This window comes from Geotrypetes seraphini, chromosome 8 (genome assembly GCF_902459505.1).
Source record: "Geotrypetes seraphini chromosome 8, aGeoSer1.1, whole genome shotgun sequence".
NCBI classification, from domain to species: Eukaryota; Metazoa; Chordata; class Amphibia; order Gymnophiona; family Dermophiidae; genus Geotrypetes; species Geotrypetes seraphini.
In genome coordinates, this window is record NC_047091.1 from 43,373,086 (window position 1) to 43,399,815 (window position 26,730).

The window sequence follows — 26,730 nt, forward strand, 5'->3', positions numbered from 1 at the left end:
CTTGTTTCACACAGAAGGAAACAGGTGACTTTTGCCTGTCTCCATCTCTGGCCAAACCTCCTGTTATGGCAGACTTTCCAATAAACTGCCTAAGAGCAGGGGTGTCCAATGTCGGCCCTCGAGGGCCGCAATCCAGTTGGGTTTTTAGGATTTCCCCAATAAATATGCATGAGATCTATATACATGCACTGCTTTCAATGCATATTCATTGGGGAAATCCTAAAAACCCGACTGGATTGCGGCCCTCAAGGACCGACATTGGACACCCCTGGCCTAAGAAATTGCCTAAAGGCATCTGTTCCACCATTGGACCTCATCACTACATAGAGCCAACTGTTTAAAGCAGGGATGCACATCTCCGGTCCTTAAGGGCCGAATCCAGTTGGGTTTTCAGGATTTCCCCAGTGATCTATTTGCCTGCACTGCTTCCATTGTATACATATTGATCTCATGCATATTCATTTGGGAAAGCCTGAAAACCTGGCCTGGCGAGGGCCGAAGTTGTGCACCCCTGGTTTAAAATTACACTCTTGTATAAGATCCCAAGCCAAAAGAAACTTCAGAAGGAAACCCCACCATGACAGTAGCTGAAGGATGCCTATAGGTAACCCAAAGAGGAGTTGAGAGTATCACTCATATACCAAGTGTAGTCATGATCTGTATGGGGGCACTGCAGTATACTGTATATAGGGGATCTCTCTTACCTGTGGGAAGGGATCTGCAGATGCCAACAGAACGTTCTCCGGTTTCAGGTCACAGTGGACAATGTTCTTGAAGTGTAAGTGCCGAAGGGCGGCCAATATCTGCCCAGAGAAGAAGAAAAGAAATTAACAATAGAAGGGCTCACAGAATGGGGTTCTCCATGTTCATAACATTCACCAGGCTCAATTCCCCAGCAGAAAAAGCAGCTTAATGTCTTCACTGTCCTGCAAGACAATTATCTTACACTGTTGCAAACCCACAATCTATCATTATCAGCACAATGGATTATGTACCTATACTAGCTCACATAGGCTGGGGAAGCATCTCTATGGGCATCTTTGAGAAAACCGTTCCCAGATCCAAGGAGGAAAAAAACCTCCAAGATGTTATCAACAAGTAGAGAAGCCAAGAACAGGGAAGTCATGTTTAAATCCATCTGATATCCTGCAACTTTGGGTATGTTGCTTAGCCCTTCAACTACCACATATACAAATTTGTAAGCTTTCTAGGGACAGGACAACACCTGTTCTATCTCAATTTAATACACCTTGATCTACTATTGGAAAAGTGTAAGCTAAATCTAAAATCCAAACAATAAAGATGATACTGAGTAAATAGATTCAGATCCTTTTACTGCACTTCAGGGGAAGTCACTTTCTGGACCCCAGGCAAGGACAGGACTAGCATGTTGTTGGAAAAATAGAAAAAGGGAAAAAACTTTCAAGCAGGTACAATTGAAGGTTCAGAACTATTTCAAATCAGGCACCATCTAAGGGAACTGAAGTCCAAAGGAAGAGGAAACATTTAAAAAGGGAAAGAAAACAAAAACGAGAAGCTCCTGATGTATCTTCCAAAGTAAGAATGTGCACAACAGAAAATTTTTCAGTTCCTTTTCAGTTATCAGTTATCTCAGATACAGTATATTCTTGGTTTGAAGGCTTCCTAAAATCCAGAACCTACAGAGTAAAATCAAACAAAGAAAAATCAGATCCTTGGTCAAACCCTTGCGGCGTACCACAGGGATCCCCATTATCCCCTACTCTCTTCAACCTATACACTGCCTCTCTCGGGGCATACCTGGATAACATAGGCATTACCACCTATAGTTATGCGGATGACATCACCATCATCATACCATATGATCAGCCAAAGACCACCATGACAAACATAATACACCAAACAATAGAAACAGTTACAACCTGGATGAAAGAACACAAACTAAAACTCAACCCAGATAAAACCAAATTCATCCTCCTCGAAAATGACAAAGTCCCAACCATAACCAATTTAGAACTTAACTCAATCAACTACCCAATCCAAACCACCATAAAACTACTAGGAGTGACAATAGACAGATGCTGCACTATGCAACTGCAAATAAATAAAACCATACAGAAATCCTTTGCAATAATGAGAAACCTGAGACAAGTCCGGAAATTCTTTGAAAGATCACAATTCCAGCTCATAGTGCAATCCCTAATCCTAGGATTGCTAGACTACTGCAACATCCTCTACCTCCCCTGCCCTGCCACGATGACCAAGCAACTACAAACAATCCAAAATACTGCTCTGAGACTCATCTACTCACTGAGGAAACATGATCATATCACAGAAGCCTACATCAACTCACACTGGCTACCAATCCAAGAAAGAATACTATTTAAATTCTACTGCATGATATTCAAAACCCTAAATGGAAACAGCCCAGCCTACCTAAACAATCGCCTCATCCAAGCAACCTCAACCAGACATAGAAAAACGCACTCCCCTTTCACACCTCCCCCGATCAAGGAAGTAAAACGGTCAAAACAATACGACGGCCTCCTAGCCACTCAAGCTGCAAGAATGGATAACCAAATCTCCAACCTACTGTTAACCACCCCAGACTACAAGATTTTCAGAAAACAAATAAAAACTATACTCTTCAAGAAAGCCCTGAAACAGTCCTAACCACACCCACTCTTAAAACCTCTTACTCTTAACAACACTTTTACCTATCAAATGCTCTCTAAAACCCATAATCTCACCATATTCTTACCTCCTAAAGACCTCCAATTCCCTTTGGTAACTCTTTATCCAATGTTTATTACCTTAAAAAATTCAATGTCATCGCTTATTCAACTCCTTTTAATTTGTATGTAATTCCTATTTTTTTAGTTGGAATGTAATCCGCCTTGAACCGCAAGGTAATGGCGGAATAGAAATCACTAATGTAATGTAATGTAATGTTATTTCAACTTTGTCCTGATTTCAGATTTTTTTTTTGTTTCCAATATTTGTTTAAAAAAATTTTCTTAACATGCATTAAATTTTAACAAGCAACAATAACTTTAGTGCATGCTAATTTGTAGGTTAACATACTTTTTAAAAATGTAGGTTACACTAAACTAACTTAATTACAGAAGGAAATAATGTCACAAGACAAAATAGCTGCTTAAGCTGTTTGCTTCATTCTTATGAGATAAACTCCCCCTTCCAAAAACCTCACCTGCTAACTTATGAGATCTATCTGGCTAACTAACACGGAGTTACATGGTCTTCTAAAGTGTGATATTTGATTGCATCTTCTTAGAATCAGTCTACCGCTTTTTCCTATAAGAATATTTCCTTTTTTTTTTTTAATTCTCCCGATGATTTAATAACCCCTCTTTTTATTATAGTGGTCTAAGGAGGTATAATTTATTTTTTTCCTATTTCTGATTATCAAGAAACATTATTTTCCTTGAGTGTTTGATCCAACTTACTGTATCAAGTTTAACAGTCTCTTTTACAAAGCCGCGCTAGATTTAAAGGGCTTCGGGGCTGTTGCCGCGTGACTTTGTAAAAGAGGCCGTGTTTGTAAATTTGATTAAAATTAAAAAATAAATAAAATAAAAAGTATGCATTCTTCCTAATTAATATTTCCAAATTAACAAAGTGTCTTTGCTTATTTGTAAATGAGTCTCTACCAGAGCCTTTAATTCAGTAGCATAATTAAATGAAGTAACTACCTGTACTTCTGAACTTTATGGTGATGGGCAAGGACGGATTTGATTCTAGCAGGGATGGGCTTGATTTCTGTCCCAGCACAACTCTCTAATTGGCATGAATGCAATGTCCAAAATTGGCTTTTCTTGAAATTTGCCCTTAGAAGTCCCATAAATATTACAAGAAAAAGATCCAGAAGTGGGCAGGCATAGGTTTCAACACATGGATCAATTCTAAAGTAAATCTAGCTTAAACAAGGAAAGAATAGGTTCTTACCTTAATAATGATCTTTTTAATAGAAAGGCATGAGTCTTGAATCAGTGGGTTATTCACCTCTGCTCACAAGTTTGTGTAGAAGGCATCTACAATTTTCAGCTGCACCTCCCCTATCTCTGCACCTCAGTTCATACCAAAGTAATTGATAGCTACTACAACAGGAAACAAGAAAGAGGAGGGGCACGGGGAACTCCCCGATGAAGCCAAATCTGCTCGGTCCTTAAACTACTATCTTTAAAGAAAAACAATGCCAATAGGAATATAACAAAATGGAACCCAACAGCCACCTACCTGAGTGCAACCGGCACCAACACTTATGCAGTTCCCACAGTCTCCCATATGTTTAAAACATTTCTTTTTTTTACATAAAATAGAGAGCTATCAACAAACCTCCTCTCTCAAGAAAGATATTTCTGAACACTGCCCGATGCTCCGGACCCAAACACTGTAAGCACCAATTGTGTGGGTCAGTGAGGGAGATCGGGCGTGCACACCGCTGGCACTTCTTAAAACCTGGCTGCGGGGGCATGAATGGGAATACGGCCTCCGCAAAATCAAACCCGGAGGCCTGTATAGTGGCAACAGGCCCCGCCGGGGCAAAGTCGAAAAAAGAAAAGAAGATCAATAATTTTTTTTTTTTTTGCAAATTGAAATAAAAAGCAACCTGAAGGTAAGAAAGAAAATAATTAGAAAAAATTCGCGAGCGGGAAGGCAAAAAAGTTAGTTTCAACGGCCGTTGAAAAAACACGTGTCTTCTTCGCTCCGCGGAAATGAAGAAACTGGGGATCACGCACTCCTCCGTCGGGCGGGAAGGCACTCGCGCACGCGCGGTGCGGCCAACTAGAACTTTCTAGTTAAAAAGGTCTGTACCGAGGGCGCCATCGGTGACGTCACCCATGCGTAAAGAATATGCTGCCTGCTTGTCCTGGGATAAAGATATTTCTGAACACTGTGGAGACCTTATGGGTATTCATCACTCTTCAGACCTGTCTGACAGCAGAAGGTCAAGCATTTAGAAAATACATACATAGAAACTTAAATGCAGATAAAGGCCAAAATGGCCAAACTAGACTGCCCATCCGCAATAACCATTATCTCTTTCTTTCTCTGAGAGATCCCACACCTTCTTGAATTCAGACACAGTCATAGAAACATGATGGCAGATAAAGGCTAAATCTGACAGGGTGGGTCATCAAAACTCATATGCCTGTATACTAGAAAGAAGATTATCTAATCTTCATTTCTAGTGCAAAAGGAATACGAGTCTTGAACCATACGATGCCTTGCTAAGAGAAAGCAAAACCATATTGAAGTTCCAAGTTGGGAACGGCCATCACACAAGAAGATACAGCTGCATCACTCCCTTCAAAAATCATGCTATGTCAGGATGCAAAGCCCAAAATCTTTTTCCACTACAGCCCCAAAGCAGGAGATGCCTGTCACCTGTACTTTTGAAGTAACTAACCGCCAGGCCAGGAGTAGGCAATTCCGGTCCTCGAGAACCGGAGCCAGGTCAGGTTTTCAGGATATCCACAATAAATATGCATGAGATAGATTTGCATCTCAAGGAGGCAATGCATGCAAATCCATCTCATATATTTCATTGTGGATATCCTGAAAACCTGACCTGGCTCCGGTTCTCGAGAACCAGAATTGCCTACCCCTGCTCTAGGCCGTCCTGAAGAAACACTGACAGTGGAGCCTGAAAAAAAGTTCCACATTTTGTTTAGCACAGGGGTGTCAAAGTCCCTCCTCGAGGGCCGCAATCCAGTTTGGTTTTCAGGATTTCCCCAATGAATATGCATGAAATCTATTAACATACAATGAAAGCAGTGCATGCAAATAGAGCTCATGCATATCCAATGAGGAAATCCTGAAAACCCAACTGAATTTGACACCCCTGGTTTAGCACATCAGCGCTGAAAAGTCTTCCAAGCCTTAACATAGGTCACAACAGGCACTGGTTTCTTAGGAGAGTAGCCATGACCACCTCCAAGTAGCCCTCACATTCTAAGGCTATGTGCTCAAGAGCATTCTGCATCCCCAAGGGCTAGTGGACCCTGGGAGAGAAGAGTTGCATGAAATGGCAGTTCGAAACATTTATCCCTCTGCAAACAGACCAGATTCACATACCACAGCCAATGCAGCCAATTCTTCAAATGACCCAGCCTAACATGGACCATGGAGGAAACACATATAGTCTCTTCTCTGGCCAAGGATATACTACAGCATCCTTGCTACCACTTCCCAGCTTGAATTTTCAGCTGAAGCAGCAAGAGATTTTTGTTTGGCTGCTAACACCATCAAATTGAATCCTGGATGTCCCCAGCAAAGCACAATGCTGTCGAAGGCCTTCAGGGAAAGGGAACACAGGATCTGCCAGATGAGATTGTCAGCCTCCACATTGTCCACTCCTGCTACATGTGCTGCTGATAATACTTGCAGATGGACTTCTGCCCAATGAAATAACTGAGCTTCCGTTCTCAACGGGACACTCTTGGTTCTCCCCCATCTTTTCACATATGCCACAGCTGTGGCATTTTCCGAGAAGATCCCAACTGCCTTGCCATTCAGGGTTGTCTCCAATGACTGCAGTACTAAATGAATGGCCCACAGCTGCAATCTGTTGATAAACCATTTCTTCTGAGAGGGTGGCCAGTGGCCCTGAATTGGATGACCCTAGGAATGACGCCCCATCCCCACCCACCAAATGTTAAAGACTGGCATCAGACCACCCAAGAGGAGATAGGGAGAAGCAAGCCTTTCAACAATGACTCTAGTCAGAGCCACCATCACAAACTCTGATGTACCCCCACCATCCAAGCCAGTAGCATTTGGAGGGAATCTTGTCTGTGGAGACCAACAGGATAACAGCACGGCCTGAAAAGAGCAAAGATGAGGTTTCAACCAAGGAAAGACCTCTATAGTTGCTAACATCAATCCTAACACCCGGAAATAGTGCCAAGCCGTGAGAGCTAGCATCTCCAGGATTTCCAAAATCTGGCATTGTAACTTCAATTTGTGTGGCTCTGGAGAAAAGACATAACCTTTTGCCATGTCGAAGTGGATTCCCAAGTACGCTAGGGATTGCATTGGATCCAGGTAGCTTTTCCAGAAATTCATGATCCAACCCAATTCCAGCAGCAATTGGACAACTTATGGGGTTACTGCTTTGGCGCAATGCGTCTTTGAAGGTGCTTGGATCAACTAATCATCCAAGTATGTATGCACCTGCCTTGTGTAAGTGCTGTCGCAATGACCATCATCTTGGTAAAGGTGTGAGGCATCACTGCCAGACTGAATGGGAGTGCTGAGAAATGGAAATGTCTCTCCAACATATGGAATCTCAGGAACTTCCTGTGAGCTGGAAATATGGGAATATGTAAGTCAGTCTCTGTCAAATCCAAATCGACTAGAAATTTCCCAGCACCATCGAAACAGAGAATGAATGAAAGGTCTCAATCTATAATCAGGGCACTTTCAGTGCTGCATTGAACAACTTCAGGTCCAGGATTAGCCTCTAGGTCATTTAAGTCTTTAGGCACAATAAATTATATAGGGCATCGATTCCTCAGTTGAGACGGGTTCTATGGCTTGAATATTCAGGACTCAACTGAGAGAAGTTATCTCGCAGCTTTGCTAGACTTCATTCAGCTAGAGTTAAAGCTTTATGTTCACTGGTCCTCAGCGGGCCACCATACACTCAAAGATTCTCATTGTGCAGGGCTTTACTCTCCCACTCGTCATTGGAACCAGCTGAGGAGCAGAACACAGTGCAGAGATAGGGAAAGCGGGGCCAAAAAATGTAGATGACGCCTTCTACACAAACTCGCAAGTAGAGGTGACTAGCCCACTGGTTCAAGACTCATATGCCTTTTGCACTATAATAAAAATTTGCATTTATATCTTCAGATCATGCATTAACTAAGCACCCAGCAACAGCCAGCCAATTCAAAGAGATACGAAGGAGAAAGAAGCCACATTGTTTGAAAGAATATTAGAAGGATTGATGGGGTGGGGAATCAAAATACGCTGCTCAAAGTTTTATAGGCCAGTACCCTTACTTGTAAGAGTCAGTGGGAACAAGGGATGAAGTAAAGTTTCTAGACTATACACATTTCAATTACTTTGATAGAAAATGGACTTAAATTGTTTTATCTTTGGCACATGACATCACAGAGGTTTCATAATATCTATCTGCAAGTTGGACGTAGCTGCTGGTGGGGGTTGTGGTTCAAAAAGGTACACAGTCCTATAATCCAGCCCTTCTGGGAATGCTACAGGAATAAGTTCATGGAAATCATTGTTTAACAATTGCTTTAGAAGCTCAAAATTTATCTCCTGGTATTATTCACAATGGATCACGCTCAAGATAGACAACACATGCTTGCAACGTTAGTAACAGCTTAATGTGAGCTAGCAAGAATAGAAGACACAACTTATTCCAATTAGAATTATTCTTCATAGAAAAGATTGAAAGGTTTACTTCATCATTTTTAAGTTTACTAACTGCAATGAGCATGATAAGTTAGAAAGATTTAAAGTGAGTTGGGAGCCTTGTGTTACTTAGGCTACCAAACTCTATAGCAATTAATAAGTTAGGTGGCTAGAGGTCCAGATTTTGAGGAAGTTGGGGGAGGTAGTCAAATGTTTGGGATAGTTAATTGTTACTCTGGTTTTGTATTAAAAACTTCACAGTGCATATTCAGTTTGCTTACTGAATGCACATCCCTATTCTGAGAGCAGTCATATCTGTGAGAGTATTTGTTTAAAGTCAGGTGAGTGCTCAGAAAGCCAGAATGTCACTTTTCTAAAACATCTGCCCAAGGCAGAATACAAAAATTAGATTTAAAAAATTATATATATACAAGCAATAAATAAAATCCATTACTCAAATACAGTGTGTGCAGGGGCGAATTTTGAAGGGTATAGCTTAGATCAGTGTTCTTCAGTCCAAGGCAGGGGGGCCAATGGCAGCCCTCACTATCATTCTGGCTTTCTTCTGCTACTGCTTCCCTAAACAAGTTCATGACAGAAAGAGGGACGTGTATGGAAGGAAAAGCCATATGCCGAAGGTCAATGCATTTCTCAATAGGCAAAGAAAATGCATTTGAAAATGTCCACCTTCTTGAGGATACACACAATTAACAATTTGAAGATGGATTGGATGTCATTAACACACAATGGTCAGTATAAGAACATAAGAAGTTGCCTCCACTGGGTCAGACCAGAGGTCCATCGCGCCCAGCGGTCCACTCCCGCGGTGGCACATCAGGTCTATGACCTGTGAAGTGGTTCCCGACCATTTCTATAACCTACCTCTGTTTCTATCTATACCCCTGTCACTAAGAAAGAAATAAAACGTCTTCAAATTATTCAAAATATTGCCATTAAAATTATTTCAAAAGAACGTAAATACGATCGTGTCACACCTCTTTTGATCAATGTTCACTGGCTTCCTATAGATCATCGAATTTCCTATAAAAGAATGTTACTGACTTACAAGACCAAAACTTCCGGCCGACCTGATTTTATTAACAGGCTACTAATCCCCCATACCCCCCCCCCATCGTACATTACGTTCATCTAATCAAAACTTGCTATCCATCTCCTTTTTAAGATACATTAACATTATGCGTACTAGCATCTTTTCTGTTACGGCCTCTACCATCTGGAATTCAGCACCAAATTATATAAGAGAAATTACATCTCTTGATAAATTTAAAAGTAACTTGAAGGCCTTTCTTTTTAAAGACACATTCGGTGTTTAATAGTCCTTCTAAGGACGGTAATGGAAATCTGTTCCTTACCATTTTTTAATCATTTTAGCTTATTTTACATTATTCTAGACTATTTATATTTTGTTCCCCTTCCTTTTGTTTTGGTCCCTCTTCCCCTCTTTCTCTTTATACAAATTGTATTTCTGCCCTTCTCCATCTTGTATCGGTAAGTTAATATTTGTCAGTGCGTTTGATTGTTTGTAGCATTGTTTGTAATTTGTTTTTAATGTATGTTCTTATTATACTTTGTTTTTATATTATGTAAAACCGCTTTAATTTTAATAAGGCAGTATATCAAATTTTTAAATAAACCTGAAACCTGAAGGTGATTGGGAACGCCTCTTAGCCAAGAATGAAGGTGAAACCTCTCTGGACTATTGATACCTGATATCTGAGTTCATAGGCAAAGATGACCCACTTCTGGAATGTGAAGAGAACCTCTTATATTGTATGTATTTCTTTTATATTGTATGCACTTAATTTGTTGAATCTCAAACGATTTGCATTGTTTGTACTATGCTTAACTGTTGTGAACCGCCTAGAACTCACAGGTATGGTTCACAACAGTTAAGCATAGTACAAACAATGCAAATAGTATCGTGATTTTGCATGGTCAGACATTTGGATCCAGAATCAGCTCTTGGGCCAGCTCACTAGATCCAGAGTGGCTCAGACTTAAAAATTAGTGACAATCACTGGCTCAGGTAATATCAGTTCTATTCTTTAAGCTGTCGGCAGTGCCATCTAGTGGAATAAAAAAATGTTGCGTCAGACAACACACGGAGGTTCCCTTCCCTGAATTCCTTCTCTAATCAGGAGAAATCCTCAGTTTGTCATCCTTATGTGCTAATTAGAATCCCTTGAATGTGTGACCATGATTGCTCAGAATCAAAGGCAATCACCCTTTCCAGCTATACCATGTGTTGAATAGTGAACTGATACAAATCCATCCTTGGCTCAGCCCCCCTTTACTTAGTACCCCATTTTATCCTAGACTGCCCATCCAAACTCACACGTAGAACCCACCTGTTCAGCTACCCTACCCTAAAGGCCTGCCGTTACAAAAGATATCTAAACAGAACTCTTGCCTTCCAAGCAGGTCAGCACAATAATTGGTTGGCCCACATCATCTCACGTACTTCATCCTACTTAAACTTCAGGAAACTTCTAAAAACTAATCTTTTCACCCGAATCACACCCTAAGACCCCTAAGCCCTACCCTGGCCCCTTCTATCTCACCATGTCCTTTATGCAGATTGTATTGACCTTCTTCCCTGTACCATTTATTGCCATGATTGTACCTATCTTTGCCGATTGTACCACTGTTCGCTGATTGTACCATTTTTTTCTCTGTTTGTACCATTTTTTCTCTGCCACCTATTTTCTCTGATTGTACCATTGTACCATTTTCGCTGATTGTCCAGCCCTTCTTCGTTGTAAACCGCCTCGAACTACTATGGCTTTGGCGGTATATAAGAAATAAAATTATTATTATATAGCTTAACATATGGAACTCTGTGAGGATCTTGGTCAAGAAAATCATGAAGTGGATATCAGGGGCAACTAATAGAATACCTGGGTTATAAGGAATTTGGTGAGCCTCTCAGGCAGCCTCCCTTTCTCACTGGACAGAATCATCTCCAGCATGTCCCCATGTAACTTCTCCATCACCACAAAGACTTTCTCTGGCGTTTCAAACATGCACTCGAGGTTCACAATGCCTGGATGCCTCAGGCTCTGCAGAGAAAGAACAAAAAAATTAACTGGAGTCCATACCATGATCTCGGAATCACCAAAAGATAGAAACAAACGAGGACTTATGGGCCCCTCCACTGCCTGCCCATTCTTCCTTCCTGTTTCGAACACTGCACTCAAATTACTCTCGTTTTATCCTTTAGTCCCTGACCAAGAATCTGCCTTATCTGCCTCAAGCTCTCCCCCCTCACCCTTCTACCAAGTATCTGCTGTGCCTGCCAATGGCTCTCACCATGCTCACTACAAACTTTAGCCCTTGCTCCACTAACTACCCCACATCATAATCTCAAGATTGCAGCATTTGCTCATGACTTGTTGAAAGTCCTCACCAATCCACAACAATCCTTTAAAACTCTGCTGGAACATATCTGAGAATATGGAGACTTTTGGGGGTTCCAATTAAATTTGGATAAATCAGAGGCATTATTGAGCACAGATGCTCTTAAAACAGCATGGGGGAATCTTCTTTTCCTGTTAAATGAACACAAGGATCTTTTCGTTATTTGGGAATATGATTGTCCATGAATAGAGAACGGCTATATTGTATCAATGTAAATAATATGTTAAATGACACAAAATCTCAATTGGAAACTTGGATAGATTTACCATTATCCCTTCAGGGTAGAATTAGTCTTTATAAGATTGTTACAGGAAATTCTGTTTGGGTGTTTTTTTAGAGGAACAAGAAACTAAAATTAAGATGGTCCTATATGGTGGAAAATTGAGATAAGGGAGGCTTAGGCAATCCAGATCTAGGAGTATATAATATGGACAGCCTATTGAGACATGTTTGAGATTGGGATGAGTCAAAGCCAATTTACAGATTCAACATTTTAATCTATCTACAGTATTTTCAACCCTGACATTTAGGCTATTTGCTTCATGCTCATAGAGGGCAGGTTCTGAGGAAGATATATGCTAGCTTGCTTTGGTATCCTGTGTGGGAACATGGCAGAACTTAGTGAAGATGTCAGCAGGTGATCCCCCATTGTACCGTCTTCCTTACCTGGCTGGGACATGCAGAATTCACCTCAGGGAGGGAAAACAGGAATTTTTTTGCAATGCAAAGAAAAGGGAATTCTAGTATAGAACATTTACTAAGGGCAGATAGCAATTATTCTACATTTATAGAGCTGCAACAGAGAGGTACCCTAGGGCAGAGAGACCATTATGCCTTTCTCCAACTGCAGCATTACCCGCATTTCCTGACACTGCTTCCTCCCTCGGTTGAGATGGAGAATCAGGTTAGGGAGCTTTTAAATGGAGCTTGTGAAAATGAAAAACAACAAAGAACTATAGTAGATTGATAGGAAAACTGAATGGGGAGCTGCCCACACCTCTGCATATTTTCATTATATCTGGTATAATTAAAGCCATATCAGCATGAATTGCAGGAATCGCACTTTAGAGCCATACTATAGCCTACTTTTCAAAGAGAAGGGCTTACCTGGGGAGGGGGTAAGTGGATACTACAACTTCTATGAAATGTGGAAAGATGTAAAACTAGTTTGTTCATGGTATATGGATGTGTGAATGTATACAGGGCTTTTGGGAAGCTGTGGTTAGATGTTTGGGACACACTTTACCTCCCCCCCCCCCAGAAGGTATCATTTTTGCAGAATCTTCATACTTACAAGTGCACGTGGCAAAGGTGAAATTTTATTTTTGAAAAGAACTTACATTTTAAGGACAAAATGTATAATGAATTACTGGTTACAAGATCCTCCCACGTTCTGGTACTACCCTTGTTAATATTATTTGTGTTGAGTTCACAGGTCACAAGCACTTCATATTAGTGTGAGAATCATATTTGCAGAACATTCCACCTAGAGTGAGAAGTCAAACATTGAACGGCTGCTCAACTTCAGAAAGGTCATAAGGCTTTCTATTCTTTGTATGTGGGGGTGGGGGTGGGGGGGCATTCAGTTAGGTGTTTTCATAATAAACATAGGCCAGGAAATAAGAGTTAATAAGTCCAAGTTTGTATCTACACAGTTCATAACATTGTAATGTTGTATTGCTGACTACATAATATTGGGTTTCTTGTATATTTATTGATAATTTTCAGTAAAATAGAAATTGAAATAAATAACTACCCCAAACCATCTTGAATGAATACCTTTGTTGCTTCCCTCACCTCTGCTGAGGAGCTGTTGCATACATACACCAATATCTATGCAGAAATGCTTCCTTTCCTTACACCTGAGGAAGCGACAGCCTAGGCCAAGAATGTAGCTTGGGAGAATTGATGTTCATTGTTTTCAGCCTCCCCAATGCCCCTTTTCCCCTCACCTGCAGGATGGCCACCTCATTGCGAAGCTGACTCTCCTGCTTGGTTGGGAACCGCAATTTGTCTATCACCTTCACTGCAACATCCCTGCCTGTCTTCCGGTGCTTCCCTAGAAGAAATTCCACCATAAAGCAATTAAGCATGGAATAATTCACACTCTCTCAAAGTATGGGGGTCCATTTCTAGGCATCTGTCCTTAACAAGTAAATAGATGAGTTGATAGTCTGAACTTTACCTCCATAAACCACTCCAAACTGGCCAGAGCCAAGCACCTCATCTGGGAATATCTGATAGACCATAGCGATATCCTGTAACAAAAAAAGAAAGAAAGCATCTTATGCTTCTTCATCATAGTGAGCAACCAAAATGGGTTTCTTTAGTTTCAGTTTAAAACCAAATCTGCACCAAAACCAGCTGCTAGAGCACAGCCTGACCCCACAGAATATGATCCCATAACTCCTGCCTTTCCCAGTGCACAGAAAGAGTCCCTGTTCCATTCCTCCCTTCACCCCCACCCCACCAAAAGTTACACTGAACAAGCCACTGCTCTTTTCCTCTCACTCAGCACACAGAACGAGCCCCCATTCCCTCCCACACACAGAACTCAGCCTTAGGCTCTTCACAAGCCTACCACACATCTCCTGATTTGGGACAGGAACAATCCTCAGTTAGTCCTGCAAGCTCCATCTGAAAATGGCTGCTGCGAGACTGCTGCAAGATATCACAGCAGCTGTTCTGGCTATGGAGGGGACATGGACAGGGGCAAATGGGGATTGCTCCAGCCCCGAACAGCCAGGAGACCTTAAGGGAATATACTGTAGGCCTGGAGGGAGAGGGGACCATCGTAAAGTTTTATTCCCAGCCAAAAATACACTAAACACGAATTTCAAACTGGTTTTGGCACAGAAGCCAAAACCAAAATTTGGTCAACCTCTACTTCATTGGTTGTGGAGGGGAGGGGGGATCAGTGAATCCCATACTTACCACATTCTCCTGGATCTGGCTGTTGGAGACAGATATGCTGAGAGATGCTTGTCCTAAAACCAAGAGAGCACACAAGATATCAGTATGACTGACATATCAAACTCATCCCTAACGCCATGTAATAGTAGCGACTGTTGAGAAAGTCTCATATAAACGGTTCAGCTGGGTCTGGATGGTGGTAAAGAAGCCATTTGTGACTAATGCTGTCAAACACAGGGCTTGCAGAGGGCAGAAGATTAAGGGGGCATGAAATCTAAGCTCTCTAACTAAGGCTTTTATTTTAGTATTTTAACTCTGGAATTTGCTGTCAGGGGATATAGTAAAAACACAAAATTAACATAGCTGGATTTAAAAAAAAAATTAAGAAGTTCCTGGAGGAAAATCAACAGACCATCAGTAAAGTTGATTTGGAGAAACCAATGCTTATCCCTGGGGGTAAGCTACAGGGTATACACCTAGTTTTTGCCAACTGCCAGATACTTGTGACCTGAGTTGGCCTGGAGGGAAAGTCCATAGTCTGTTATTGAGAAAGACAAGGGGGAAGCCACTGCTTGCCCTGTATTGGAAGCATGGAATATTGCTACACCTTGGGTTTAGACCAGGTACTAGTGACCTGGATTGGCCACTGTGAGAACGGGCTACTGGGCTTGATGAACCATTGGTCTGACCCAGTAAGGCTATTCTTATGTTCTTATCTGGCTAATACAAGTGGTATATATCTGTAAGGGGGATAAACCAGAAATAGAAGCAGCTGAGGCTGGGTTCCCATCAGGAAGTTTGTTTTGTTCAAATCGGCTTTAACCCTTTTTTATTGCAAAGAAAGCTCCTATCCTCTTTATGTTGCACTTACTGTGAGGTGTGTGCCCCATGGCACTGGGGGCATCCTGCAGTATGACTGGCATTAGTGCTTGGCGAATGGCATTCTCCCAGGACTTGGCCACCTCTAGTCCAATGCCGCTGTTGTGGGCACCGGTGTGAATGGGTTGTGGGGGGTTCTCTCCCAGGAAATAAGTCGTGTTAGCAGTGAACATCTCAAAGCAATGAGGGTTGGTCCCAGGTGGCACCAGTGTGAAGTTCTGCGCCAGCTCCACTGCCAGAATCTCGGAGAGGGGAATTTCCTGCCCCAGAAAAAGGTAGTGAGGGCAAATTAGATAAAGACTATGCTGAGCACTCTGCAGTAAGAGGTGAAATGAGACAGATGGATACCTGCACCCTGCACTTTGTAGTAACATGGAATGAGACAGAGAGATGGAACACTTGCACCAGCAGAGAATGAGAAAGAAGTGGATGGACCCCAGGCACCCGATACCTTGTAGTAGCGGTTTGTGGTGTTGCTCTGGAAGAGGGTGATGCATTTACAATCCAGCCTCCAATAATGACGTTTTCTCTGCGCACAAAGAAAAACAAAAAAGGGATAACTTTTGAGGTATTTTATTTACATGAAAACCTATCTGGAAATACTAATGATTTGAACTTTTACATTTTATCACTCACCTTTCCAAAATGAAGCTCAAGGTGAGTTTACAAATTCGAGTACAGGTTTTAGGTCCACTAAGGTACTCCTCCCTCTCTCTGTAAGTGACCTGCACCCCCCTTTTCTGTAATGCCGCTCAAGGTCTCCCACCCACCAGCCCTCATCTCCTGCTCACCAGTGTGTCCTTGTTGCTGTAGTGTACCAGCCAGCCTTCCTTCAGCGTTGTGCTGGATTTGCGTGCAGTGTGCCGGACAGATTGGACAACCCGCATCAGTGGAATGTAGCCTACGGTGCTAAAGGACATGGATCACATCAAGTCAGGTATAGCTTAAACCAGAGCCACAGATTTACCCTCATCTCACCCAGGAAAGATAGCAGAAAAACATTTTTGTATCAATTCATATTCTTATAAGGGGAGAAGTGGTTTGAGTTGGTTTGGTTTGGTTTGGTTCCCCCCCTCCCCACATTTTGTTTTCAATTTGATGCAGGATAAAAATTAAATGAAAAATGTTTAAAAAGATCATTAACATTTTTTATTTTCAAATACAGTAGTTTGAGTGAGCCGGAAAGTAAGGGGGAAATCAGGGTTAAATACATTCAGTGTTGTCTAAAAACAAACTACCGTATATATTCGAATATAAACCGGAATTTTTGGGCCAAAAAATTGGACCAAAAACGGGGGTCCCAGTTTATATTCTGGTCATCCCCCAGTGACCACCCGAATCCTTCCCGGACTTCCTGCAGGCCTGCCTTAGGCTGGGACAGGAGGGATCCCTCCCATCTCCTGCCCTGGCCGACACTAATAATTACCACCCTCCCTCGCATACCTGTTCCATGGTGGTCCAGCGTGTATCCTGCGCTAAAATCCTCCCAAAGATTGTAAAAATAGTAGCCAGCGGTGGATACGGGATTTGCGGTTCTCACGGCAGCCTTTCAAGGAGCGGTGCAGGGCCGGCCGGCAGCACGAAAAGCTTGCTGCTGCGTGCCGGCCTGGGTGCGCCGCTGGCTACTACATTTACAACTTTCAGGAGGATTTCAGCGCGGGATACACGCTGGACCACCAGGAAACAGGTACGCAAGAGAGGCTGGTAATTATTAGTGTCGGCCGGGGCAGGAGACGGGAGGAATCCCTCCTGTTTGGCCTTCCACTAGGGTGGTTTAAGTTAAGGAGAAGGGTTAATCTGCTGGTTGAGTTAGAGGGCAGAGGGGAGTACGGGATAATCAAGCCATTGTGACAACACTGATGAGGTTGGCTCTTTTTAGAGGGAAGAGGGTACAGGGAAGGAAGGTGGGACAGTGTTCAGAGCCTGGCAGGGAGGGGGGCTTGGTTCACAGCCTGGTAGGGAATGGGACTGAGTGCAGGGCAGGGAAGGAAGGGGGCTGGGTGCAGAACCTGGAAGGGCAGGACACTTGAATATTAAGCCACCCAACTTATATTCGAGTCAACAATTTTTCCTCCTTTTTGGGGGGAAAAATGGGGTCTCTCAACTTATATTAGAGTATATACGTTGCTTAAAAAAAAGTTTCAGAACCAGTCCCCCCAAAAAATCACAATTCCTTCAGAACACCACATCACAAACCCCCCAAAACTTTTATGGAGGATCAAGACCTTCCTAGAAAGTTTCAACTTGTTACAAAAACCCCACTGCTACCTCTGAGATTTGCTGCCACCATCGTCTGCCTCGTCACCACAGATCTCATTCTCAGCATGAGACCCAGGGATTATTCCAGAATCATCGGAGTCGTCCATGAGAGAATTCTTGTCTGCATCCCCATAGTCACTGCAGTCCTCCATTGGGACATCTGACAGAGAAGTTAGGGAGAGGGGGAGCAAAGATCTTGTTACAAATAAGACACAATATGTACTACTGCTTGTTTCTATGGATAGAAACCTTCCTTTCAGCGACAGGTTGCCTAAGGAGCTGCTCACAGAAAGAAACCAGGGCACAATGTAAACTAGAAATATGCTAAGGGCCCAAACATTTAAGAGGGACCCTCCCATGTGTGTAATTTGATGGCACATTTTCCCCCTAGTAAGTCAGCTGCTGGCAGAAAGAATATTGTTGAGGGGAGTCCCAGAACCATCATTGCCCATAGAGATCCACATCACCAGTGCACTCTGTTCCAGTCAGCAGGAGAAGTTGGAATGCAGTATTTCCTCTTCTGTACTCATAATTATATGAGGCACTGTTTATAGGAGCTTTAAAATATATTTATATTACGCTTAGGGGCCCAACATGTTTACTTGCCTATGGCCCAGGCCAAGGGTTAATTCTATCTGGATTAAACTCCTGAACATGGTGTATACACTCCTTAGCACATTAATGCCAGAATTCACCCTCCCAGCACAGGAAGATACACACTCACTAGGCTAGGCTATTTCCCCATTAGTACCAGAATTCAGTTTCCCAGCACACAAAGATACAAACTAGGGCAATAATTTGGCCTCCAAGTATAGAGGAATCCTCCCTAAACCTCCAGCACATTGTTAAGATTCCTCCTCTCTCTCCTTACACTCACCACCATTGAAAACAGTCTCCCCCAAGCAGTCATTAGGGACTCGGGTGGCACAACGCTTGTGACAGTTGAATTTGCAATCTGTAATGAGGAAGAGGAAAGGTGAAAAAAGGCCAGTGAATGCAAAACCTCAGCTTTAGCAAGACCCTTCACCCTTCCAGCAAATCTTCTCTCTGTATTCTTTGAACTTCGGGTATAGCACAGCCCGGACTTTCTGTATACTAAGCTTGACTGTCAGATGTACCTCAATTTGGTGTTCCCATTTACCCTTTTACTTTTCTCCCCTACTTGACCCACCCCTTGTCCAATCCAGTGTTAAGCAAGTAATACTAAGTAATATCTTATGGTTTATTATAATTTAATATACTGTTTTTGCCAAGGAGATAAAGCAGTGAATGACAGACAATAAATCTAAATCTGTGAGAAAAGAATGCCAATGTCAAAGGAAAGGAAATTGAAGGAAAAAATGAAAAGAAATAGATCTCAATATATTGTATATACAGGCAGTCCCCGGTTTAAGAACACCCTACTTACATCAAACTCGTACTTACAAACTTGGGTCCTGCCTCTCCCTTCCTGTGCTAATACGCCCCTTCTTCCTTCCTTCCTGTCAAAAAGCAACCCTCCTCCTCCCTTCAGTGTCTCAATGCGCCCATCGTTGTCTTTCCCTCCATTCAGCATCCCAAATTTGTGCCTCTCGCAGGTGTTTACCTCCTCTGGCCAGCTCTCTCCTTTTAGTCGCACTTTGCAAAGCCACAGTTTGCGGCTGACCCGGAAGCCTTCCCTCTGACATGAAGGAAGATTTCCGGGTCAGCCACAAACTGCGTACAGGAACCAGCAGCTGCGGCTTTGCAAAGTGCGGCTGGGAGGCGAGAGCTGGCCAGAGAAGATAAACACCTGCAAGAGGCATGAATTTGGGATGCTGAACGGAGGGAAAGACAACAAGGAGAACATTGGGGCACCGAAGGGAGAAAGAGGGTCGTGTTTTAAAGGAAGGGAGGAAGAAGGAGTGCGTTGGCACAGGAAGAAGAAACAGGGTCACGTTGGGACACAGAAGGAAAGGAAGGAGCACAAACTTCAGACAAAGGAGGGAAGGAAAGAGGAAGGGAGCATGAACTTGGGACATAGAAAAGAAGAATGGAGGGAGTGAGGAAGGAAAGAGATGCTGAGGTGGGGGAATAGAAAGGAAGAATTGCTGGGCATTGGTGTCTGAGTGAGAAGAAAAGAGGGAGGGAGGGGAGCATGAACTTGGGACATAGGATGGAAAAATGGAGGAAGTGAGAGAAACAGATGCTGAGGTGGGGGAACAGAAAGGGAGAATTTTTGGGCATGAGAGGGAAAGAGATGGTGCACATGGGGAAATGAATAAAGAATTGTTGGGAATAGGGAGGGAGAGAGAAATATTGGACATGATGGTGAAGAGGATTGATGTACAGATGCATGGGGAAGAGAGATTAGAGGGAGAAATGTTGGATGTGGTGGTGGAGAGGTAACTGGAATGGATAAAGAGCAAAAGTAACTGTAAACTTATCTTTTCTTTCTATTTAAACTACAGTACTTTATTTTGAAGACTGTTTCTTTAATGTTCTTTAGTGCTATTATTGACTGTACTGTACAGGATCTGAGTTACATACAAACTCAACTTAAGAACAGTTTAAAAAATAGAACTTGTTCTTAACCCGGGGACTGCCTGTAATTTGGAAGACAGATGGAGAGAGAAGATACAATATTACTACTACTACTATTACCGTATTTTCACTCATATACCGCGCACCTGTGTAAAACACGCACACGGGTATAGCGCGCGGGAAACTGTAATTTATGTAAATAAATTTTTATATACCACGCATGCCGCCCCGACTCTCCCATCGCTGCCCGACTCTCCTTTAGCCCGCCCCAACTCTCCTCTGGCCAGCCCGACTCTCCTTTAGCTCGCCCCGACTCTCCTCTCCCCCTTGAAGTCCTGTCCCCACCCTGATAGCCTGATGCCCCCCCCCCGCAGGACCGCTCGCACCCCCACCCCGAAGGACCGCTCGCACCCCCTCAGCCTCCCCCACCCATCATGTAGAAGCTGCCTACCGTCGTCCTGCTGCTTCCTCTGCCGGCGGTCCTGCCCCTTCTTTTAGCCCTGCGTCGACGCTGCTTCCTCTTCCGGCGGTTCCGCCCTTTCTCTGATATCAGAGAAAGGGCGGGACCGCCAGAAGAGGAAGCAGCGTCGACGCAGGGCTTACAGAAGGAGCAGGACCGCCGGCAGAGGAAGCAGCAGGACGACGGTAGGCAGCTTCTACATGATGGGGGTGGGGTGGGGAGGCTGTGGGGGTGCGAGCGGTCCTTCAGGGTGGGGATGCGGGTGCGTGTTCGAGCACGATCGGTCCTTCGGGGTGGGGGTGCGAGCGGTCCTGCGGGGTGAATCGGACGTCGGGGGGGGGAGAACTATGTAAAAAAAAAAAAAAAAAAAGGGGATAACGCGCTCACGCATATAACGCGCAAGGCTATGCACGGTTTGTAAAAATCGTGTATAACGCACGCGTTATATGCGTGAAAATATGGTAATTATTTCTATAGCGCTACCAGACACATGAAGTGCTGCACAGAGTCACAAAGAAGAAGAAACAGTCCCTACTCGAAAGAGCTTATAATCTAAACAGGATGTGTTTAAATAGAGGTGTTTAACTATCTCTGCGGCACAAATGCAGAGGAATCTAGTTTCTTTCAACTGAAAGGAAGCTCTGGAATGAGGGGACCTAGGATGAAGGTGAAAGGGGATAAAAACAGGAATAACCTGAGGGAATACTCCTTTGGATCTTGCCATATACTTGTGACCTGGGATGGCCACTGCTGGAAACAGGATACTGGGCTTGATGGACCTTCAGTCTGTTCCAATAGGGAAACTCTTACATTATGTTCTAATAGTACCAGTAATATATTACTGAAGGCATATCACTGGTACCGTGTTTCCCCCATTATAGGACCTCCTCCTTTAGTAAGACACCCCCCTTTTTTTCCCCACCTGGGAAATATAAGGCCCCCCCCCCCGCGAAAATAAGGCACTATTTGGCAAGCATGTCTTGGCGATCCAGAGTACTGGTACAGTACCGTATGCGTGGTCACACAACTTCCTGCTTCCGCTGTCCAGGAAAACAAGCCCCAGGAACAGCCTCTGTACACCGAGGCCCTGATTCTCCAAAAGTGCGTCCCGATTTTAGGCAGCTGTAGACGTCCTACAGCTGTCTAATCAGCCAATCGGGATGCACGTTTTTTTTAAAAAAAACACTCCACAGGCAGGCCGCCCGGGAGAGGCGTCCTATACTAAACGCCGATTCTGTAACCAGCGTCTTTAGAGAATCGGGTTAAATTAGACGCGGCCGCTATACTTATGGCAGCAAGGGATCTCCCTGCTGCAATATGTATAGCGGCCGCGGTTGTTGCGGCCGCCTGTCCCATCACCGACAGGAGAATGCCCAACTCCTCCTGTCGGAACCCCGGAACCCCCTCCCCCCCCAAACTCGTAATCGCCGACAGGAGGATGCCCAACTCCTCCTGTCGGAACCCCGGAACCCCCTCCCCCCCAAACTCGTAATCGCCGACAGGAGGATGCCCAACTCCTCCTGCCGGAAAGCCCAACGACCCCCCGCCCCAACTAATCTCCCTCCCCCAACTAACCTTTCAATGTTGGTCAGCTGGACGGGTCTTGCTGCCGTCCAGCCGACGGGTCTGCCTCGTGGAAATGAGACGGCACGTCCCTTCCCGGCCCATCCCCGCTAAATCTAAGGCCTGATTGGCCCAGGCTAGGCACCTTGGCCAATCAGGCCTTAGGATTAGTGGGGATGGGCGGACCCGCTATGCCTAAGGCCTGATTGGTCCAGGCTTCTACAGCCTGGGCCAATCAGCCCTTAGATTTAGCGGGGATGGGCCGGGAAGGGGCGTGCCGTCTCATTTCCACGAGGCAGACCCGTCGGCTGGACGGCAGCAAGACCCGTCCAGCTGACCAACATTGAAAGGTTAATTGGGGTAGGGAGATTAGTTGGGGCGGGGGGTCGTTGGGCTTTCCGGCAGGAGGAGTTGGGCATCCTCCTGTTGGTGATTACGAGTTTGGGGGGGAGGGGGTTCCGGGGTTCAGACAGGAGGAGTTGGGCATCCTCCTGTCGGCGATTACGAGTTTGGGGGGGAGGGGGTTCCGGGGTTCCGACAGGAGGAGTTGGGCATCCTCCTGTCGGCGATTACAAGTTTGGGGGGGGAGGGGGTTCCGGGGTTCCGACAGGAGGAGTTGGGCATCCTCCTGTCGGCGATTACAAGTTTGGGGGGGGAGGGGGTTCCGGGGTTCCGACAGGAGGAGTTGGGCATCCTCCTGTCGGCGATTACAAGTTTGGGGGGGAGGGGGGTCCGGGGTTCCGACAGGAGGAGTTGGGCATCCTCCTGTCGGCGATTACGAGTTTGGGGGGGAGGGGGCTCGGGGTTCCGACAGGAGGAGTTAGGCATTCTCCTGTCGGTGATGGGACAGGCGGCCGCAACAACCGCGGCCGCTATACATATTGCAGCAGGGAGATCCCTTGCTGCCATAAGTATAGCGGCCGCGTCTAATTTAACCCGATTCTCTAAAGACGCCGGTTACAGAATCGGCGTTTAGTATAGGACGCCTCTCCCGGGCGGCCTGCCTGGGGAGCATTTTTTTTTTTTAAACGTGCATCCCGATTGGCTGATTAGACAGCTGTAGGACGTCTACAGCTGCCTAAAATCGGGACGCACTTTTGGAGAATCAGGGCCTTAAATGTTTTTCTGGTTTGCGATACAGTTTTTCCTGGTTTGTGATACAGCTTTTCTGGTTTGTGATGACCTGTACCATATACAGGTAATAAATGTCTTTTTTCAGCAATAAATGTGAACTGTATTCTTCTTCATGGAAAAATAAGACATCCCCCTGAAAATAAGACCTTGTGCATATTTTGGAGTTTTTAAAAATATAAGACAGTGTCATATATTCGGGGAAACAGGGTAGGATATTTATTTATATCCTAAATGGTTTATATTGAATAGTAATCAGGTACTCTTATTTTCCCTATCTGTCCCGATAGGCTCACAATCTAACTATATTTAAAATAATGAGTAACCAGTGTTGGGTAAGTTACTTTCCAAAAGTAATATTAAACAGTCACTAGATTCATTAGCAAACAGGAATATGTTACAGTTCCTAGTCTAGCCATACTCTATGACTTTTGCCCATTCAGAACTATCATGACCCTTGTCTTGCCTCTCAGCATTAACTCTGCAGACTCATCTTCTCTAAATTTATTATGGGTCTTTTAGCCCCCTATCTAACCTAGGGGTGGGTAGCCTTAGTCCTTGAGGGCCATGACCTGGTCAGGTTTTCAAGATTTGCACAATAAATATGCATGAGATCTATTTGCATATAGTGGAGAAAGTACATGAAAATCCATTGAAGAATCTTGAAAACCCAACTGGGCTGTGGCCCTTAAGGACCATGGGTGCCCAACCCTATTTTAACCCATCAATTGTCTCTCGTACTGCCCTCTAACCTTTACACTGGAGACCCTGGCGGAAGAGACCCTTCAGCAGTTTCTTGCAGTACTGGCAGACGGTGGGTCGGGTATATGAGTGGATGACAAAGGTGTGAGGCACCTTGACCTTTGACATCAGCAACTTGTCCAGTTCAATGGGACGTCCAATGTAGGTAGAATTCGTGCGACGCTCTCGGGATAAGCTTTCTGTCAAACTGCGGCTCTATAGGAAGCAATAGAGGGTAGTTGCATGAGACAGGGTCATGGTAAGCAGGAAGCACCAATCTGCAAGTATCATCACTATCCCTTTAATTTAATTTTCACTTTAATTTTATCACCTACAGAGCTTGCCTATTAAGACTTGAGAAGGTGGCCACCACCTCTGTCCCAGTATAGACTCTTGCCTCTATGACAGAGGGCGTACAGCATTTTTTTTGGAAGGGGGGGTTATATGCAGACTGCTCATCTCAACATGTATAGATTAGACCAGTGTCTCGCAAACTTTCTGGCCAGCAGCACATTAAATTCAGTGACCCGGCCGGAAGGCACCTGGAGTGCACAACCCACTTCGGTGGAGGGATCCGGGAGATGCAGGGAGAGGAGGAGAGATGCTGGCCAGGAGGAGGGGTCATCCATACCGGCTGACTTCCTACAGGACATGCCTCTCGCTGTGAGAGGCATGTCCTGTAAGCAGTCAGTCAGCATGGATGACTCATCCTCACCAATGTGTCACGACACACAGTTTGCGATACACTATTTTAGACAATTGGAGCTGTACAGTACTCCAAGTGGCTCCAAGTGACTAAGGGATAAGGGTGAGCAATGGGAGCTGTGGATAGAAGGTAATAAAATAAGCAGCTGCTTGGAAAAAGGGCAAGAGCAAGCAAAGTATCTGGAGTACAGATTTCATTACTCACTTTTTCCCAAGCCAAGCTAAATATGAGTTAACACTCAGGTGCACGGGTTATTTTGATGCCCAGGAGGGTTCACAAGTTGTACCTGAGGTAATGGAAGGAGAATTAATTTGTCAATAGGTCACAATGAGCTGCAGCAGATTTGAACCTGGGATTCTCTGGTTCTTAAACCACCATTCTATCCTCCATTTTGTGGATGATAGGACAAGGGGAAGGAGGTGCTCACTAAAGGGAGTGGTGCAAGTGAGCAACAGTGGTGCTGTGAATAATGGGTGTGCTATGTGCAAGAATCAGAAAGATACCACTTTCAACAGATGTTAAAGGCTTGAGTCATCTAATTCCCCACCGCCTCTCCCTCCCCAAAAAGATGCAGCCATTCAGTGGCAGTATTGTTTGATCATGGTTTTAGTAAACTGTATAATAAACAATCGATTTAAAAGGAAATCTCTGTCCACCAAAATAAACGCCGATATTTATGTAGAAAAAAATGATGAGTCATGTTTTCCCACTTATCTCTCCCTTTTTTTGTTCTTGAAAACCAGCCCCCCCCCCCCAAATGATAAATTCCTGGCAAAAATAAGCCACCATAAAAACTGAAAATGAGGATTCCTACTAATCCCTTACAGCAGCTAGCAAGAGGCAGTATTGGAGGAGAAAACTGTAATGTCATGACCAGCAGCAGCCCAGTCTCTGCCCTAATAACCTGAGGCACTTTAAAGACAGCAACCTAGAAGACTGCCACCTATGAGCACCTGAGAGAGACCTCCTATTTTTACCCAGGCTGCCATAACATAAGCCCTTCCAATATACTGACAAAAATCCCCCTTACCATGTACTCCCAAAAATCAAAATTTGCTATTTCTAGGTAACAAAATAAATTTGTTAAAATGCCAGAAAAAAAATCAAGTTGAGCAGCATTTACAGATCTTCCCTTTACAGTCTGTTCTCGTTATTCACACGTTCACGATTCATACGGTCACGATTTCGCCTATCCATGGTTGCATCATCAATTGCAATCTATGTTCCCTCTAAGCTGAGCATGAATAAATCGCTCATATATTCTAGGAGCATTGCTCACAGATTTTACACGGTCCCTCACAAAAATACTTGCAAATCTGGAAAATTGTTGCTTTTTAGAACTTGTTGCTCAAACGAAAAAAATTTTTAGAACGTTGCTCACATGTGAAAAAATTTGCACATACCTAGCCAATCCTTAGAGGGAGCACTGATTGTAACCAATATTCCCCATTTGCGCTGCTATGTTTGCTTATTTGCAGAACGGTACTTAAAGACCCAGCTTTTTTGCTTTCACCTTGAGGTCAGGCTTTGCTTCCAATCCCACGAGTCCTGCGAGAACTGACGCAGTCATTCTGAAAGTGGGGTGGGCCCAGGCAGCAACACAGAGAGCATGCTTCTGCCGGCCCATACACCACTGGATCACCAGGCTTAAGGGACGCTTAAAAAGGTACTGTGGGGCAGGAGTGTTTTAAAAGGAAGGGCCAGCCGGCAGGCATGCTTTAAAAGGATGGGCCAGCAGTTTTTTTAAAAAGGTACC

At 44.1% G+C, this 26,730-nt stretch overlaps 1 protein-coding gene across 3 annotated transcripts in view; it reads right to left on the bottom strand.

Moving 5' to 3' along the window:
• The window catches only part of PRKD2 (protein kinase D2), a 124,786-nt gene that overhangs the window by 19,740 nt on the left and 78,316 nt on the right, over positions 1-26,730 (bottom strand). For all 3 annotated transcript variants that reach the window (XM_033955879.1, XM_033955878.1, XM_033955877.1), the window contains exons 5-15: positions 24,280-24,484; positions 18,749-18,826; positions 17,881-18,031; positions 16,404-16,521; positions 16,064-16,141; positions 15,605-15,872; positions 14,755-14,807; positions 14,006-14,078; positions 13,773-13,879; positions 11,301-11,462; positions 705-803 (exon numbers count right to left, since the gene is read on the bottom strand). In XM_033955879.1, the coding sequence (XP_033811770.1) occupies positions 705-803; positions 11,301-11,462; positions 13,773-13,879; positions 14,006-14,078; positions 14,755-14,807; positions 15,605-15,872; positions 16,064-16,141; positions 16,404-16,521; positions 17,881-18,031; positions 18,749-18,826; positions 24,280-24,484 (1,392 nt within the window). The remainder of the gene's footprint in view (positions 1-704; positions 804-11,300; positions 11,463-13,772; positions 13,880-14,005; positions 14,079-14,754; positions 14,808-15,604; positions 15,873-16,063; positions 16,142-16,403; positions 16,522-17,880; positions 18,032-18,748; positions 18,827-24,279; positions 24,485-26,730) is intronic.